The sequence below is a fragment of the Panonychus citri genome, unplaced genomic scaffold (assembly GCF_014898815.1).
Source record: "Panonychus citri isolate SS breed McGregor unplaced genomic scaffold, ASM1489881v1 Contig00138, whole genome shotgun sequence".
Lineage (NCBI taxonomy): Eukaryota > Metazoa > Arthropoda > Arachnida > Trombidiformes > Tetranychidae > Panonychus > Panonychus citri.
Window position 1 is genome coordinate 4,732,122 of NW_026515543.1, and position 20,129 is coordinate 4,752,250.

Here is a 20,129-nt window from a genome sequence, read left to right on the forward strand (position 1 = left end):
ATCTTTTTATTTTCTTTCCTTCCAATCAATTGATTGTCTTTCCCAATTTATTGTCATTAATTAACAGTAACAAATTATCACAGTTCCAGGCTAATAACAAGTAATCAAATCGATTGAATTGTTGGAACAATTGAAAGAACTCAATTTTCCTTAGTGTGTCTTTTAACTAAATTGTGAGTTTATCTTTAAAAGGAAATCATCATGACGCCGGTTGAGCTCATCGACTGAATAGGAACCAGAATCTTCATCGCTCATCATTCAAATGAAAGTTTTTCTCTTTTTCTTTCTCCTTTTCTTTTAATTTCTTATTCCCAAGCCCATTAATCAACCTTGAAATCTATGAATCTGTTGTCACTATGATTCCAATTTTTCTCCAACGAGATGACATCGTTTATTTTTCTTTCTATCGTTTTAAAGGGTAAAAAAAAAGGTAAACATGATAGGTAAATTTTTCTCATGTAAATGTTTACTTACCTAGAGGGAAAAAAAGAAAGAAACAAATTTTACCAAAGATCGAGTTCATTTTAACTGAATTGATTGATTATTGGTAAAAGACCATTGGTCTGTAAACTTTAGACAGGATTGAAATCGGCATTTGGTCCTTGTCACATTGGGACGATTGGAAAAAAACTTTTATCATGAGAATGAAGATTCAAAATACTCTTTTTGTTATCTTGATTACTCATTTTCTACAACAGATCCTATTTAATTTCCATCATATGGTAAATAATCACTGAGAAAATATCTCATGAATTTTCTGGTGAGACAATTTCGAAGAGGCCGAAAAAGAATCACCAGCAAACAAATTAACATCTCGATTTCAGAACGACCTTAATTCAATTTTTCCGTCGACAACCATTGGAGGTTAAACGGAGAAAAGTGTTTTTAAAATTCCCTGAATTATTTCAAGAGAGAAATTTAATATTTATAAATATTTCAAATTCTGGACTTTTTTATCGCTGATTTCATGGTAAAAGCAATAAACCATAATGATAAATCATTTAAATGGGCAATTAATTTGCCAAAGTGAGAAACATTTGAAACAATAACATGAAACAAGCGTTACTTTTATGAGGCTCATCATTTATTGATTAATTTTGCGAGAAGAAAAAAATTAATAACTGTTTATGTATCAATTCAAATTGTTATCAGATCAATAATGAGGAAATTGATTTTCTTTGTCAGAATTGTCAATGTCAAATGATTAATCAAATTGTTCACTAATTGTTTTCCAAGAAAAACACCGGTAACACGATTATAATTGATTAATGAAGACGAAACAATAACATTGAAACAAATGAATTGTTGTCTAACATAATTGTCTGAACTAATTAATTAACAATCAGTTACAAATGTCGTTTTTAAATTATTAATTGTAAATCAACAATCATCATGAAAAGATCAACTAATATTTTCCTAACAGGTAACATTATAATTTTTACTCAATTGTTAACAATTAATCATATAAATTCACTAATCATTTTTTCGTAACTTTTTTTCCAGTGACAATTAGCTTAATTGCTGCAACATTGGTCAGCACAATTAATGGACAATTCAATCCCTACTATCCAAATAACTTTTACCCGAATAACTATTATCCAAACTACCCTGGTTATCCCAATTACCCCAACTATCCTAACTTTAATCAAGGTGAGTGAAAATCAATCAATTGATCAACAATTAAAAGTCCACTTTCACCACGATGTCCAGGTCAATGTCCACAAAATCTGATGGCACCAACAAATGGATTTATGTCCAACAATTGTATTGGTACAATCGGATATACTTGTAGCTTTTCCTGTGCTTCGGGTTACACTCTGTCCGGCTCATCTTCGGTTACTTGTTTATCCCCAGGCTATTGGTCATCATCAGCACCAACCTGTACATCATCATCTAGAAGTAAGAAGTTAAAACAATACAAAATTTTCTCAAATTTCCAACAATCAACTAATCTAAACTAATTGTTTAAACTTTTGTTCTATCAATTTAAAGGAGTAGTTGGTTATCTATCTTTCCCGAATCGATGGTAAGTAATTAACCGAAAACAAACTCGATTAAATCCCAAAGTAATTAATCTTTTTTTTTCTATTAATTAACTAATTTCCAGGGGTTAATTGTCGCCCAAACACCATGATAAAAAGTCTCCGAGAAGTAAATGAAATGATAAACAAAATTTGTCTTCTCTTTTTAAGATTGACACTTTATTACATATTAATCTTTGATAATCCATTTGTTGTTGATGTGATTAAAGCGTAATCTTGACAATTAAATGATGATAATAATCAATAATTAATAATAATATAATATATTGTATAGATAAAAAGTTGGAAACTTGAGTTTCCATCACAAAGATAAAATCCAAGAACAGAAAATAAAACATAAACAATTAATTAATAATCCAAACAAACTCAATGCATCAGCACATTATCAATAATAATCAGGTAATAATATCATATGAATATGAATATATATCTTTATATATTGTTATCATTTTGTTTATCAATTGTTGTTGTGTCTTTTTCATCCTTCCAGTGGTCATCTCATTCATTGGGTCTCTGTCTCTCTCTCACTTACAATGAGACACAATTTCACATTAAACTGACCAAAAGAAACTGAAAAGTTAGCACATATCACCAAAAAGCCAGAAAACGAAGGTCACAGGTCAAGAGAGGAAATCGCAGGACGAAAGGGTGGAGGGAATTTATCTTCTTCGAATCATATATATAATATAATATATATTTCCAAAATCAACGATCTTTTCGTTAATGATTAATGAACACAATTAGTGGAAGAGAATAAAATAAAATAAGAGAAAAAAAAAGAAAAAAAAAATAAGAGAAAATTAAGAAAAGAAAAATAAATAAATAAACATAATCAATGAAAGAAGATTAGGATTAAGAAGAAGAGAAGAGAATGAAAATATCAATCAGATTATCACGATAATGAGGATGATGATTATGAGACGAGATTAATGATAGAGAAAAAAATAATTGTTCTTTTTTTTTTGATTTTCGTTCTGTTTGTAAAATTAACTTGATTATCTTTGTAATCGAAGATGGAAATTGAATCAAGCTGAGGTTATCCGTTTACCATGAAGTCGAACCATGATGAATTCATGTTTACCTGGATGACGATCAGTGATTATCTGAGTTTTAGAAGATGAGGATGATAATGTTTTCATCTCTTTCTCTGCTTCTTTCTTTTTAGCCTTTGAAAGTCGAGCAACTTGACAATAGGTTAATTTACCTGTTCCATTGTTACAATTACCATCATCACCGTTAATCATTTTCGATGATGAATTAGTATCACAAGAATCTTCTTTAGCATTTTCTTCATTAAGATGATTAGTTAATGATGGAACATGATTTTCTCTCTCTTCTTTCATAGATGATGACGAACATTGTAAATGATGATATTTATCATCATTCAATCCTCCCCCATTTAAGGTAATTCTTAATGATGTTTCATCTGATGATCGAGATGATAAATTAATTAATTGTCTCTTCTTATCCATAATCGGATAAATTTGGCGTAAATCTTTCAGACATCCTTTCAATAAAACTTTCGTAGTTGATGATGAGGATGAAGATGAAGATGATGATACATCGGGAGTGACATTTGTTGACAATTTTGAATTACTATCGGCTTGATTGTTACCATCAACATTACCAGATGATGATTCATCTGATTTACAATTAACTTCGGTAACTTTGGCAACTGTCTCTTTATTAATCACTTTAATAGCACCATTAGCATCTTGATTATCGTCATCATTATCATCATGAGAAGATGAAGTTATATCATTTTTCCCTTTTTTTCCTGTTTTCATCTTCTCATCATCATCATTTTCATCATCATCATTATCACCGAGGTTGGTGATTGTTTTAATATCTTTATTTACTTGTTCCTCAATTCTTTCATCACCCTTTTTCTCATCGCAATTAACTGATTCACTTTTAAGAGTTAATTGATTTGTACGATCCAATTGTTGAAGATGGTGATGAAATTTTTCAACTTGATTTGATTTCTGTTGATTTAGTGTTGCTGATAATCGTAAATTTGGACAAATTTTAGTTAAATTTGATGATTTTTTACTATTCTCCTTGATATTAATTGTTTCTTTCAGTTGGGATGAGGATGAAAGACAATTATTATCGGAAAATGAGGTAGACTTGTTTAATTGTCGATCAACACCAATATTGTGAATTGTTGAGGATTTTAGATTAGTTTTTATAATCAAATCATTCTTGTTGTTTTGTTTGCTACAGTTTAATGAAGAGGTGATCAGATGATGATGATGATTATTATTACCGCCGATACCAATTCCATTGGAGTTATTATTATTACTATTATTGTTACTACTATCACCCGATAACTTGTTTGTTGAACTTGATTGTTGTTGAACAGTTTGACTGATTGTTGTGCGATTTAATGATTTGTCCGTCGTCTTTGAGACAGTACCTCGGACAATATCAGCTAACGATGAATTTAAGACAACTTTGATCACAGGTTCATGATTGTCGCTAATTGATTTTGTATTTTTGATTAAGTCTCTTGATGAGTTAGATCCTGAAGCTGAACTATATCTGTGAATAAATAAGAGCAAGAAAATAATATAATTCATACAATCCGATCAAGTAAATTATTAAGAGTTATCAATACTTACGAGATGCTATTTGATTGCAATGATGATGAACACAATTTAGGGAAATTGTCAGCAATTAACTCGGAGTTTGATGATTGTAGATCTGATTTAGAGGAAACGGAACTTGGAAGAGGAGGAAAAGCGGAGGAAATCAGGTCAAAATCGAGTCTCTCATTTTTCTTCCTCTCCAGACTTCGAGTTGGTTTACTACTATGGTCATTATTAGTTCGAGAAGTTAATTGTTTATTATTAGTATTATGAACTTGAGCTGACACTTCTGGTGTTTGTGATTTGTGAGTTGTTGTTGTTGTTGATACAATTGATGATGAAATTGTTGTTGGTGTTGATGAAGATGAAGATGAAGATGATCCTGTCAATGAATGGATTGGCGTTGGTGTTATGGTTGATGATGTTTCATCTTTACGCTTTTTTCTTATTGATTTAGTTGATAACCTTATGGAAAGTGAATTAGATTGTGTTGACAATTTGTTAATTTCATTGTTACTGTTGGCATTGACACGATTAACAGTCATTTCAGGTTTACTTGATTCATTTGAATTTAAGACTGATGATGAAGATGCTTCTCGTGACTCAGTTCCTGTCGTTGATAATTGATGATGATTAAGAAAAGGGAAGAAAAATTATTTAATTGATTAACTTGAATCAACATAAAGATGAACAATATTTGTCTTTCTAGTTAATCAACTTACGGGATGAATTAAGTTTCTTTAATTGAATTGAAGATGAGGATGATCCATTGTTTTTACCATGATGATTTTCATCACAATTATGAGGTGACAATGAATTTCCAGTCCAAGGCTCTGAAAACAATTAGAAAAATTGAAGAAATTGTTAATTAGCGTTTCATAGGAAATTATTTTCATCTATTATTTAGATGGTAAGTTTATTAATCGTTAATTGATTCCAAGAAAATGTTTCAGCTTTTACCTGAAATTTTCGGTCGCTTATCGACATTTTGATTGATTTTGATTGATAACCTGATGATGATAATACGAGAAACAAATATTAATGGAATATGAGTTTTCTGTTCATATTCAAATTGGGTGAAAATGAGTCGTTTTTAACTTTATCATCAAGGGGAGGAAAGGAAAATATATTGATAGATTATTATAGTAATTTAATTAATGATTAGAAACAAAAATAACAAAAAAAAACATTGAAATTAAAGGTAATGTTTTTACCTGTTCTCTGTTGATTGTTTGCTATAATCAGTGGAATGTGATTCATGTAATTTTATTGATGATGATGTTGATCCTCTGTTGGATAAATGAATTGTTGGATGTTGTGATTGAATTAGATGATTTGAATGATTGTCATGGGAGACATTTAGATTAGTTGTATTGGTCACTCGAGGTCCATTATTATTACCACCGGCTACAGAGCATCCATGATGATGATGGTGGTGGTGATGATGATTAGATTGAGAATGGTAAATATTAGAATTGGTTTTACGTTGATTTAAATGGCAACTGCCCGAGTTATTGGCACCAACGATTCCACCACTGGTGGTTAATGATGATCCTGGTGTTGATCCTCCTCCTCCTGATCGACGGAGGATAAAAGGTGAAGATCGAGTTGAACTGTTGGCATTGTTGTTTAAAGTATTGTTGGAGTGACTGTTGTTGCTATGATGATGATGGTGGTGGTGGTGGATGGGCTTAAATGCTGCGTGCGGGGAGAGACCGTTCAAAGTGAAAACTGTGCTTAGATCATAGCATTGGGTGGCTGATGGAGGTGGATATGTGTGTAGCATAGTTGGAGGTGGTGTGGCAAATAGAGTTGGGAATATCTGGTGAGAGAAAAAAAAATTAATCAGTAAAATATTGAATCAGATCAGAATTCCAAACAAACTTACCGGAGGAATCGCTGGATAACCAGGGTGATTAGTAGGTATCGATGGATTATAAATACCACTCGGATTAACTGGACTCTCCATTGTATTTAGGTTACTCTCGAAACCATTGGTTGAATCGATTCCATTTTTAAAAGTTGTATAACTTGAGATTACCGGTTTAGCTTTGATTCGAGCCTTAAAGTGAATGAAAACATCAAAAGGTTCAAAGTTTAAAGTTCCAAGTTGGAAAATATTTACATGTACTTTTAGTCTGGTCAATCAAATACTCACCATTATCGGTTTACCTTGAAATGTTTGAACATCTTCTCGTAAATATCTGTAAGCTCGTTGAGCGTCTTCGTCTGATTCAAAGGAAACATACCAACTATTGTTGTGGGCAAATTCACAGGACACATATTTTGGACAATCTTTACCATTAAATAGATTTTGTACATCCTGGTGAAAAATTTTATTCGAAAAATTAATTACTCAAGTTAATTGTTACTCAATTGTTGTCTTACTTTAAGCGGAGTTGATTCAGGTATCTCTCTGAGTATAAGAACACATCTTTTACTCATTGGTCTAACTTTCTGACCGCTTTCGTCCACTTGGACACATTGTGATTCTATGGTGATTATAATTTAAGAAAAGTAAAGATAAATTTTAGGTTTTTAAAGTTTTCTTTTGTTGTTTCGAAAAACGTAAAATGTTCAAAAATGTCCAATGATTTACCTTTGAGGACGCTAACGATTAGATCAAGATTACGGGTCAATCGTTTGATCTGATCAAAATTGGCAACAGTGTTAATCGGAACGTATTGATCTGAGTCCATTTGTGATTTTAAATACGAATCACGGGATAAATTTTCTCGTGAAAAATAATATTCCAATTGATTCTGTAACATGACCTTTAACCTTTCCAAAGGAATAGTTTCCTCGAGTGGACGAATCTCTTCTTTAGATTGATGATGGAGAGAAAGATGATTTGACCTGACCTGACTGATGAATTGGTGGCCTTTTTGTAAAGGGTCAACGGGAAGGAATGGACTGAAACTGGAAGAACCGTGATGATGGTCAAGGTTTTTATTTAATCGACATCGACAAACTTTTGTGTGGCTGAAATCAATTGGTCCACCAGCTAACCAATTGTTTGGTACTTCAAGTGATTTCATACCTGTTGCTGTGGGTGCTGGTGGTGGTATGATTGGCGCTAAAAGGGGTGGAGATACTCCGACTGGTGGTACAACCGCAGCCGCAGTTATACCAAGAGTTGAATTTGTAGCATGTGAAACCTTGGGCTGAGCTTGTGAAAGCACCGATGGAGGAGGTGATACCGATGCTGATGTTGTTAGCGATTGATAACATTGATCTGATCCCGTGTAGCCTGAATCTTTTGAAGCTCGACTACTTCCGGTTATACTACTCCCACTGCTACTTGAACATCCACTGTCAAAGTTACTCTCTTCAATAGATTTACCATTTTCTTTATCATTAAGATTCTCATCATTGGAAATTGATGACACTCTATTTGATTCATTGACAATTGTATCTGTGATTGGTGAGGAGATGGTTTTATCATCAGCTCCTTCTGAGTTCTCAGCTTCTTTATCTCCATCTTCATCTTTATCTTCTTGGATTGGAGCTGAAGAAGATGATGAAGTTGTTGCTGATGTTTCATCTGATGAAGATGATGTTTGGGTTGACGATGGTGGAAGAGGTACTTTTAAAAAGCCACTTCGATTAGCCTCATCATCCGTACATTCAATTTCAATGTCAGAATTTGATTCTAGATAAAGTATAAAACAAAACATAACCAAAGAAATTAAAGTTAATTTGCAAACATAAGAATCTTTAATCGCAACAATCAAAAGACTTTACAATTAAAACCACTCAGGTCATCAACATGAAACCCGTATGAATAATAATCGTATTCAATTACAACCCTGATGATTTTCAATTAAAACCTGTGGTAGAATCAAGTATTGAGTTTAACAATTATGATCTTCAATAACTCTAATAGTAAAAGTTTACACAATACTAGCAACTAATTGTTATCATTGATTGTAACTAATTGATCATTGTTTCAATTACAATCGTAAACAATGATAACCTGCAAGAAAAACTGACATTGGAATACAATGTATATTAAATCAACTCGGGTTAACTTTATTATCGTTTCTCTATTTAGATAATTAGATTAAATTTTCTCGATATAAACCCAGAACGAATCAAGAAGAAATCGAAGTAATTTCTTTACTTCTCTATTATTTTCATTATCTAATATAGAGAGCCAACAATTTACCTCGAAAAATAAATCAACCAATCAAAGTGAATACATTAACTTTTCCCATGGTTCATCATGTAGATCACCAGATAAAGTGTATCAACAACAACAAGAACAACAATTGATGATTGGATGAGAATAAAAAAAAAGGAAAAGGAAATAAAAACAAAAAAAAATTCTTATTAAAGGTAATAAATTGTAATAATAATCGAGAGATGTGTAACCTTTAACCTGAAACGAATGTCTAACCATGAGAAAGAAGGGAAAAAAAGTTCGAACTCGATGAAGGAAATAGTTGAGCTTTTCTCTTCACTTATTTGTGGTTTTCCATGTCATTGGCTAGTAAGAAGTGATGATCAAGATGAAGATGAAGATGAAGATGATAATTGAATCGAATGAATTAATCTATTCAAAGCACGAACAATTGAGCTTCGAGAAACTGACCTACAAATAACAGAGAAACAAACATGGCAATTGAACAAACGAAGGAAAAAAAATCGAAAATGATAATAAACAATGAGAAAAGTAAATATGGTTAATAAGAGGCTAATTTTATATTACGTGTTGATTGTTGATCAAACAATTTAATTGATCAAGATGATTATGATTATATCGTCATGTTTATAATTAACTATCAATAACCTAATTTTTTTGTTCATTCAGCTTTGTTCACGAAACTTGAATAAATCATCATGATCAGGATCCTGTTTCAGTGTTTATGATAAGCAAGATTTTTGTTTAGTCTTCAAGTAAAAAATAATAAACACTAATCAACTAATTAAATCAAAATAAGCATCATCATCGTCATCATAAGAGTCAATCATGTGATCAATTAATAGATTGACCTTGATTTAGAGATGTCTTTGATTACTGATTATAATTAACCCATCTTATTACTCAACTATTACAACGTAATAAACTAAATCATAGTGATTAGTTAATCAAAGTTGTTGCAAACTCACTGATATTGATTGTAGTTAACTTGATTTTTACCCTTCCATCAACTGTTGATTAATCATTTTACATTCAACAGCTGATTATGATTATCATGATAATCTAACTGATTATTATTAATGAATTTCAATGATGAAAATTAATCTCCATTCACTCATTGATGAAATCAATTTAAATCTCATGAAAGTGATTAAATTGATTAAATACATTGTATATATTGTTAATTGTGAATAAATTATAATCTATTAACTGTCTTTGAGTGTGAATAATTTAACGATCAAAATTAATTGTTGACCAACTTGTTTCATTAAATTACCATCAAGATGATTAAATGTAATGTCAAACTTTCTCAATAATTTCAATTAATCATTAGCAAGATTAATCCAAGTACTAACAATTTAATCAACCTAATCCAAACTGAATCAAGTTTGTCTTCATCGTACTGATTAAAATAATCAAAGGAAAAACAAACAACAGGTAGAGTTAAATTAATTGTAAAATGACAAGACAATTAACTGTCAAAGTGAACCAATAAATAACAATAAAGGTTGATTACTATTGAATAATTTACATAATCAATGAGACAATTAAAGTGTAATGTTTTTGGAGGGATAGAGAGCAGATATGATTGGGTAATCATTGGTGATAACAGTTAATCAGTAATCAATAGGATAATATTATTACATGGACAGAAAGGATTATCAGATTGAATGTTATCCCTAAAATTTAATCCATCAAATGGTAAGCCCACCAGTGGGATAAACTTAAGCTTACCTAACCCACCCTGTAGTTAAAACGGTAAAGTAAATGATAAATAACAAAAAAACTGAGACATTTGATTTGGTTTGATTTGATTTGATGTTGATTTTCATGTAATAGTTAATATTGATACGATATGATTGTGTAGGTTGTGATGAGAGTGAGTGAAATCAATGTAATGCTACAGTTATGATGGTGAAATTTCATCATAAGAAACATGATTAGTTAATGATAACTCAGTTTTGTATTAAATTAAACAAATAATCAGATGAAAAAATGATAACTATTAATAATAGGAATCGACTTTCTCAAGATAATCATTTAAACATAACGGTAAACTTGAGTTAAGCTTTAACGGTTCATTTTTTGTTTCTTCATCATAATCAGTAATTAAATTAATCTCGGAGAAATCGATACGTAAAAGATAATGGGAAATTGATATTGACAATTAAATAGATTGAAAAAAACAGTAAACTAATAAATCAATCAACAATTACCGTGTATTGATGATCACACATCATCTAGAAATATAATTAACTATTATAACGAATTGAAAAAAAAGAGTCTAAACAATTAAAAAAAACCCATATGGTTACTTAATATTAGCAGACTAATTGTAATTAATTCATTGACATTTGATGATGATGATTAACAATTAAATCTGTTAATTGTGTTTACCTCTACAGGGTAACATTGATTGTTTACTTTACCTCGTTTTGTTTTGTCAGGTTGAAACTTTTACTCTGATTGAAATTGATTTTTCTGTTTCAATCAATTAATTAACCCTTATTGTAACTATTTATAGTAACTACATATACGAATATTATTTTAATTAGTCAGTGAGTTAATTGTTATAAGTCTCAATATCTTAGCAACAATTAAACAATCAACCCAAATAAATGAAACCTCTGATATTCAATCAAACAAATATTGATCTTAAATCAGATCATTAAAATTAAAGGTTAATTATGATTATAATCAATGAAAAAAAGTTCGATAATCAAAATAATTAACTGATTAAATGGGAAACGATATGATTATGTGAATGTTAATTATCATTCGAGTCGAGAGAGGAAATGAAAACAGTTCGAGATTGACCTTAGCCCTTTACACCCACCTGATAATGATAGTAAGAGGAAAGAGGGTGGATGATGATGAAGATGAAGATGAAGATAATGAAGATAATAATAAGATGGATGATGATTATCATCTCTAAACAATAACAACGTCAAAGTAACAACTGATAAAATGAGAGAGAGAGAGTGATAACATTTACATTTAACATTCATTGTCTATTTCATCATGAAAACCGTTATTTTTCAGGAGGAGGAAGATCATGATCATGATCATGACATAAACTGGGTTAACGGTGAAGGTTATAAATAAATTCAAATGAATACAAACTGATGATGAAGGTGGTGGAAGAGGAAGAGGAAGATACAAAAGAGGAGAAGAAAAAAGCTAAAAGGCCAACAATGAATTTCCCATAGGAATACATGAAGAAACTCATAATTTCACTCTTCTTATTTTCCTCTCTTTTCACCATCATCTTAATATTTCATCAGTCTTCATTATTATCATCATCATGCTCGTTGTGATTATGATTACAATCATAATCATCTTCCACCCACTTGCTTTTTTTTCACAATATTTCATTCAAACCTTTTTTCAAGGTTTTCCTTTCCAATTCTAGTAATAACCATTTTCACTGTTCATGTGTATTACTCACTTACATTAATAAGCTTTTCAAGTTTAATTAAGAAGTGAAAAAAAAACAAGATACGAATTAACCCTTAAACATGAGACAATTATCATTATTAAATTCTGTGATGATCACTGATTAGGTTAAACTATTAAATGATTGTGTTAATCATTAATCATCTAGATTTAAAAATGATTGTATTTCAACAGTGAGTGGGAACAATTAATAACAATAAAACAGAGACGATTGGCTTAATACGATCTAATCAATTTAAGAGACGATTGATCAATCGATATCGATGGATAGTGAAAATCGAAGGCTGAAAAGTTCAACTTCCGATTCTGGTAATATTAATGATAAGGTTCCTTTGATCTAAGTGATCTCTCTCTCTCTCTCTCATCGTAATGATAAATGTCAATATAATATTAAGTTAACCTTATAAACTTATAAGTGGGCAAGTCTTGGTCATCTAATGGTCAGTGAAAAGTTTGTATGTTTGAAGGAAAAGCAAAAAATAATAATAATACTCAATTCTTTATATTATAAACTCCCACATAAATATAATATGATAAGAGTGATACATGAACATGGATGATCAAATAAAATGATGAGCAAAGATAATGATGGTTGGATTGTGTAAAAAAATGAAATTGGATTAACCTACAATTAACCAATATAGACTATTGCTAACAATTAATCTGATATTTAATATACAGAGAAAGGATTAAAATTGGTTAGTTAAAAATAGTAACAATTTAATACCATAGAAAATAATTAGGGTTAAAATTATTTTAACAATCAGGAAGTCAAGTGTATGTATTATTTAGTCGTAAGTGAATCAGTTAATTAGGCTTAAGTAATTTAACTATGCTTAATTGTCAATGATGATAATCGGCTAAATATTAATAATAATCCATAATTCATATAAACAAGTCTATGGTATTATAATCAATTAATATTGAGATGAAATCAAATCTATTTTTATCAACATGATTACCATCAACATACAACAGCAATTGTAATCATATTAAGTTTATATTTAGTTGATTGTTGGACATCACTATTAATAACTAGGTAATCATAGACAACGGGATGATGATGATGATGATTATATATTTGATTGTCATCTTAATCATCTACTGATTAAAGATAATCATCAATCAACCAATAGAGTAATCGGAAGTTATATTTAACATGAAAATATGAAGCTACATTTTTCATCCTCATCTTTTTTTGTTGTTGTTGTGTTCATCAATGGTGATGATACAAAAACCGGAAACCGGAAAAGGATAAAAAAAAATATCACATTTATCATCCTCATCATCATCTGTTTGATATATATATTAGTTATTATTATTATTATAAATACATCAAGTGAATCAGTTTAATATGAATGAAAAACATTAAATTTATTTTTCTAAATTTCAAATTCTTATTCAGAACTTTTTTCTTTCTTCTTCTTTCATCCATGATGATGAAAGAAAAGTTCTGACGATTCTTTAAAATTTCAGAATCTCTGATAATAATAATAAAGTTATTACTTGTATATTGATTTAAGATTTATCTTTCTCTGTGAATTATTATCATCATGCTATTTTTTACCTCATCAGGTAAACTCAATTTCCCAATGTGTCCTTGTTATTTTTCAATCAACAAAATTCAATTGAAATTGAGTTCACATGAATTTATATCACATTGATTGTTATCAATATGATTGGTAAATTTTCATCAAACAATTAGTTAAATTAAATTACAGCAACAGGTTAATAATAATAATAATAAAAAAAGGTGATTAAAATCATGAAATTAAATTATATACATTTCGTTATCGTTTTAAATGTTCATTATCATTACGATCAATTTAATTTGATTGATTGATTGATAATTATCAATTTCAATGAACATAAATAGATAACAAATAATATATACAAATTGGATTAACATGTTACCATGGGAATAAAATTAAATCAACAATCAGAGTAACAACAACAACAACTAACTATTATTATAAACTAATACTAATTAATACAACAATTAACTATTATAAACAACAATGATTGAGATTAATACATTAATGGTTTTCTGGGAATAACAATAGGTATTGATTGCTAATTAACTTTGATCATCGGGATAAATTAACTTATTGGTTTTGGTGTAATATCAAATTATCATTATAATCAATTATTTATTATCACACTAATGGTAATAACTTTATTGATGATGATAATTGATCGTAATATTAATATGTGTATATGTTTATGTTCATCAAGATGATTCTGGTAATTCTGATGAAATTTTCATCCCTGAATCTGGAACAACAACAAGAAGAAGGAGAAAAAGTTCTGAATTTTGCCTGAATATCGAAAAGAAAAAAGTTCCACTCCCAGAGATAACATAATAATAATATTGGAATCACAACTGAATCGAAGCCCTGAAATTCAGGTAATCATACAGGTGATTCACCTTTACGACCTCTAGAACCTGATCAATATGGGTGATTAAATTTCACTTGACAATTTGGTTAACAATTAAAAAAAACCTGTAGACAATAATATGCAATCAATTGCAATTTACTACCTTAATTACAATTAAATAATAATCGGAAATTAAATTTGTAGACAATGAAAGTAAACTTATTATATTATTAATATTATCATTGAATTAGTGAATTAGTGAAGCTGCAATTTAATTCCCAAGCGATGATAATAATGGATAATTTAAATTAACTCGAATAATTGTTAAATCAATAAGTTAATTAAAATAATTTCCTTCTTAATTAAATTGTTATGATGACGAAATTCAATAATAATAATGATAATTTCAACGATCAGAACAACGATTAGAAAAAAAAACTTGAGAAAGTAATTGAAATGATTAATTAATGAGTCGTAATTGTTGGAGTTTAGAAGTTTTCAAACAATTAAACTTACTTTCAGGAAGATCTGATGTTTTTATCTTACACTTATTTCCATTTCCGGTTCCATCGTTACAACCACCACCCACTTCCCTTTTATCTTCATCTTTCCGGGTCTTTGGAGGTGCATGTTGATTGTGATGCTGATGATGAAGATGATGAGGATGAGGATGAGGATGAGGATGAGGATGATGATGGTGATCTCGAGGTGGTGATGGTCTTGAACTTAGTGTTGATGTGATAACAACGGGATTAGCATAGTTAACATTATGATGATTGTTGTAATTATTAGCACCACAATTAACTGGATGATGTGGATGATTAGTCAAACGATTAGGATCACTTTTAAATGTATCACGATGAGATCCCAAACAGGAACCGTTAACATTGTTACTAGAAGGGGATCGATGACAAGTTTTGATCTGTAATTAGATGATTTCATTGATTAGTAATATTTTCACTCTCATGGAAACAATTAGGCAACAATTAAAGGTTATTATGATTATTATTTTTGTCTACGTGTATTTGAATTGGTCATTGAATCTTGTGAGATTGTGATAATCTAATGGAATTGATGATTTAGCTTTAATGGTGATGATTAACATTTGGAAAAAGTAATTTATTAATCAGCTAGAAAGTCGATGATGGAAAAATTTTATTACTTTCAATGATTGTCACTAATTGTTGTTAATTGCGTTTAAATTTATATATTTTACTTTCAAGGGATTGATGGACGGGAAGAGTTAATTGTTGACTAATTTTGCCTTTTTTTAGGTGAATAACAATTATACACACAGAGGGAAACGTGATTAGTTGATTGTCGTATCAAGACATGAAACAAAAGGGTAAAGTTTCAGATTAATCCAACATGGATCAAGGGGATTAGCAATTGATTCAACTGTAAATGAACAGTTAATCAGTTGGGAATCAGTTTGATATTTTTTTTTGCTGCATCAGTCGTTTAAAGCTTACAAATATAATTAAATCATCATTTTCAGGATAAGTGTATGTTTATAATTACCCCAATACCACTAACAACAACATCAACAAAACAACATCTAGAATCATCATCATCATTATCATTATCATGATGATAATACTGAATGATAATCAAGAGATTCTAACTAATCATAACTAATCACAATCAAACGTATTTACGTTGAGATAATACAAAATGACTAATATCATAATTGATGATGCGACACCATCATCATGATGATCATCATTCCCAATCAACAATCTGATCAAATACAACAAATGAATACATAATGATGACAATTATTATCATGTAATTATAACCATGAATGTCTTTCTGTCTATCATGACAATTATCATCATCATGAATAAAGTGATAAATCAAAAAATCATGAAACATATGTTAATGTCTATCAGGTAATTTACTCAATGAAATTGGATATTGATAATAATTAAATCCAGGTGAAATTATAATAATAACAATTTGATAAAGAAAAAAAAATATAATAATAAAAATCAATCAGATTTTCAATGTTAAAATGAAATCGGGAAAATTTCATTGGATTATTTTGATTGAGTAACAAAAAGACAGACAAGGTAAACAAACAGGTAGCAAGTGATGTTTGACTTTACGCAGCTGATCAGGTGGATGATGAGGATGAAGATAAATCTCACCAGAATGTACTCTCCTTATCTTAGCCGATTTTCAGGTTTATACAGCAAAAAATGTAATACATTTAGGTCATCATCAACGTCATCATTATCATCAATGTTGCTCATTCCTCTCTCTCTCTCTCTCGTCTACAGGTAGTATCATTTCCACTGGTGGAAAATACAAACTATGGATTAGAATTTGATATTTATTATGATAGAATATCTCTGAATTTATGGGAGAACAAGTTAATCTTTTGTTTACTTTTGTTTACGATTTTTGTTCTAATTTAAATAAGCGCCATTTTAGATTCGCTTTGGCTCACAATTAATTTAACAAGACAGAAAATTAGTTTTACTTTTCTTCGTCTTCATCATTTCTTCCTCCTCCGCCTCCGCTCTTTCTGAATAATTTTCTCTTTCAGAGAAGAGAAAACTTTTTAACCGTAACTCCCTTTAGATGTTGTTGTTGTTGATATTGGAGGCAGAAAATAGGAAAACATGATAAGGCAGTGAGAGAGAGAGAGAGAGAGAGAGAGAGAGAGAGAGAGCAAAGGCCAAACAAATATCAAAGGTGAAATAAGAGGTGGAAATAATCCAAAGAGAAAGAGAGAATAGAGAGAGAAGGAGGGAAAGAGTGGAAAATATTAGAAACACTGACAGAGAGAAAGAGCGAGAAGAGAGAGAGAGTTAAAAAAGACAGAGAGAAAAGAAAGAGCGTAGGAGAGGAAAGAGAGAGAAAGAAAACGTAATAACACAAATTGTCAGAGAGAAAGAAGAGAAGAAGATGAAAGGCGAGAATATTCAAGGTTTGAATAAAATGACACTAAACATACACAATAATCTAAATGAAAAGAAGAGAATAGAAAAAGTGTCTTCTATTCTAAAATATGAAGAGAATAGAAGAAAAAAACCAAAACAAACCAATCGGTAGAATAGAAAAATAATCAATGGAAGAAAAAGGTAAATATGGAAACGATTGGAATGAAAAGTGACCACAAACCTTTTGGATGACAAAACACCTCGGAGAATATGTTGTGCATATGTAAGTATCCTGAGAGTCCAAGAAAGAGGGAAGAGGAACCAAAGTGGTTTCGTGCAACGTCATCAATATGGTAAAAGTGGTTGTTGTTATTCCACCACAAGAGAAGAAAAAAGAAAATTAAACAAAATGAAAGAAGAAAAAAGAAAACAACGTTCACAATTAAAGAGAAAAAGAGAACAACCAAAACAAGAGAAACAAAAGGTATCACAATATTTTCTCTTTTCTCTTTAAATCAACAATATGATCAATCGATGATAACCAATAAATTACGAGAACAAGATTAAACAACAACGACGAGGAAAAGATGATCAAGATGAACATAGAATTAAGAAAAACACTGAAGAATAAGAAGAAAATTAGTAAACACTTTTTTCCACAACAAATTGTACAAGTATAAAAATTGGAACAAAAAAGAAAATGAAAGAAAAACGAATAAATTGAAATTGTCTCTCTCTTCTAATTCTCACTGACTCACTCACTCTCTTTCTCTCTCCAAGTGAGTGTCCAATGTTTACTTGTTGTATTAATAGAAAGAGAATGAGATAAACATATGGAACTGATGAAAACTTGAGATAGAAATGATTATTACGTTGGAACTGAGAGATTGAGGAGAGAGAGAGAGAGAGAAAATGAGATGAGCTTCAATTGCTGCTCACTCTCATTCTTTTCCCTCTTTATCATGTTTTTCCCTCCTTCTCTCTATCTTCTTCTTCTTTCTCTTCTCTTTCTTTTTCTCTTTCTTCGAATTTCATCTTGAAATGTCCACGAAAAAAACTCACCAACGATTTTTGATCAACTTTCTTTATTAATGAGAACTTATTTTCTTTTCTTTTTCATCATTGGCTCACTTTTCTTTTTTTCTCTCTCTCTCTCCCTCTTCTTATCTTCTGCGAAGAGGAAGTTGCTCACTCTTAATATTATCTTCTGCGTATCCTCCACCCTCTTCCCACCTTCTTCCACCTCCTTGAGTAGTTTTCACTCTTCATTCATGATAATCTGTTTCTCGATCCATGGTGATAATCCCTTTCCATTGGAATAACTTCCAGTGGATTATGTTAATCCATCGAATCCACAACAATTAAATCAATTAATCGCTATTCGAATCTTTCATCAAGTTAATTGTTTAGTTTCATATTTTCTACATTAATATCAACAGGTTTTTTTTTTCATTCCATTTAATTGTTTGCAATATGTTATCCTAATTGTTAATTGTGACCCTTAATTGTCACTTGATTCTAATTCTAATTATTAAAAATAATTTACCACTTGACTAATTATAATTAGTATCATAACCACTAGGTTGATTATGATTACGTTGATTTAATTATCTAATTTAATAGTAAAAGTATATAAATATACCTCAATATCATTCACAATTAGTTAATTAGTTTGTTAAATTTACTAATTACTCTTACACCAATTGATTTAGTTTTACAAAAATGGTTAAATTATTAACCGTTAGTTTTATATTTTCACTAATTGCTCAAAGTAAGTTTCCAATTCAATTGTTTGCGCGACTAATTTTGTTTGATTATTAATTGTCTTGTTTAACTTTCTCCAAATTAACTTGATTAAATTTAGTTTCAATTGGGATTTTAATTGAGCGGCCAGAGTTTGATTCAATTTGTAACTCAATCAACAGGTTAATTAACCAAGGAGATGACAATCCAATTGAAACAATCAAAAGTTATCCTTCTGATGGTAAATTACAACAACAATTAACTAAACAAAGTTTCCAATCAATCCAACAATCAGGTGGAAAATTAAATTGGCTCCTCTCACTATTTAATACACTATTACAATCACAAGATGTGGTAATTAAACTTGAAGGAACTAATCAAACAAAGGTTGGTGTTATTGGTAAACGAGAAATCAACAATTCTAATCAACAACAATTAACTTCATCATTACAATCGTTACCATGTAATTCAATTCCATTTCCATTGGTGATTGATTCAAATGATGGACAATCAGTTAATTTAACTTTACTTTTAATCAACAATTTCCTTGATGGTTATTATCGTAAACATCTCCAAACAATTAACTAAATCGGATTAGTTTTAAAGTGTATTTTCTTGATAAGATTAAATCAAAAGTCCATGGGTCCAAAATGGATTTGGATTTGGTACAAAGAAACGGAGATTGTAATTGTAATTGGAATTAAATTATAATTGTTGTATTGTTGATTTGAATAAAAAAATTGATGAGGCATTTGATTTGTTTGGTTTTTATACACAAAAGTACGAAATGGATATAATTTTGTTTTAGTTGATTCTCTTTGTAATTAACTTAATTAATCATAAACCACCATCCAGGTAGCTGTAAATATGCATGCTGGTTGTTGTT

General features: G+C 30.0%; 3 protein-coding genes across 3 annotated transcripts; 2 read left to right on the plus strand and 1 right to left on the minus strand.

Moving 5' to 3' along the window:
- The first annotated feature begins 9 nt into the window (after positions 1–9).
- LOC128393772 (P-selectin-like) lies at positions 10–2,247 on the plus strand. Its single transcript, XM_053353985.1, has 5 exons — positions 10–1,423; positions 1,504–1,650; positions 1,711–1,899; positions 1,993–2,026; positions 2,108–2,247. Exons 1-5 carry the CDS (start codon positions 1,393–1,395, stop codon positions 2,112–2,114), a joined length of 408 nt encoding a protein of 135 aa, XP_053209960.1. The 5' UTR covers positions 10–1,392; the 3' UTR covers positions 2,115–2,247.
- Positions 2,224–18,399, minus strand: LOC128393755 (probable serine/threonine-protein kinase DDB_G0282963). The gene is made up of 12 exons (XM_053353970.1): positions 17,742–18,399; positions 15,129–15,534; positions 7,233–8,285; positions 7,022–7,125; positions 6,792–6,956; positions 6,522–6,695; positions 5,848–6,455; positions 5,594–5,643; positions 5,356–5,466; positions 4,667–5,243; positions 3,247–4,586; positions 2,224–2,755 (listed from the first exon to the last, which is right to left on the minus strand). Exons 1-12 carry the CDS (start codon positions 17,844–17,846, stop codon positions 2,748–2,750), a joined length of 4,701 nt encoding a protein of 1,566 aa, XP_053209945.1. The 5' UTR covers positions 17,847–18,399; the 3' UTR covers positions 2,224–2,747.
- Positions 18,400–19,130: 731 nt separating this feature from the next.
- Positions 19,131–20,076, plus strand: LOC128393768 (uncharacterized). Its single transcript, XM_053353982.1, has 2 exons — positions 19,131–19,271; positions 19,365–20,076. The coding sequence occupies exons 1-2, from the start codon at positions 19,223–19,225 to the stop codon at positions 19,829–19,831; spliced, it is 516 nt and encodes a 171-aa protein (XP_053209957.1). The 5' UTR covers positions 19,131–19,222; the 3' UTR covers positions 19,832–20,076.
- Positions 20,077–20,129: the final 53 nt, after the last annotated feature.

Coding starts and splice junctions, on each gene's coding strand:
- LOC128393772 (XM_053353985.1), top strand. CDS start 1,393: ATGAAAAGATCAACTAATATTTTCCTAACAG. Junction 1,424..1,503: donor AACTAATATTTTCCTAACAG/GTAACATTATAA, acceptor CTTTTTTTCCAG/TGACAATTAGCTTAATTGCT. Junction 1,651..1,710: donor CTATCCTAACTTTAATCAAG/GTGAGTGAAAAT, acceptor CACGATGTCCAG/GTCAATGTCCACAAAATCTG.
- LOC128393768 (XM_053353982.1), top strand. CDS start 19,223: ATGGTTAAATTATTAACCGTTAGTTTTATATTTTCACTAATTGCTCAA. Junction 19,272..19,364: donor ATTTTCACTAATTGCTCAAA/GTAAGTTTCCAA, acceptor GATTAAATTTAG/TTTCAATTGGGATTTTAATT.
- LOC128393755 (XM_053353970.1), bottom strand. CDS start 17,846: ATGACGTTGCACGAAACCACTTTGGTTCCTCTTCCCTCTTTCTTGGAC. Junction 5,467..5,593: donor TAAGCGACCGAAAATTTCAG/GTAAAAGCTGAA, acceptor AATTGTTTTCAG/AGCCTTGGACTGGAAATTCA. Junction 4,587..4,666: donor TTGCAATCAAATAGCATCTC/GTAAGTATTGAT, acceptor ATTTATTCACAG/ATATAGTTCAGCTTCAGGAT.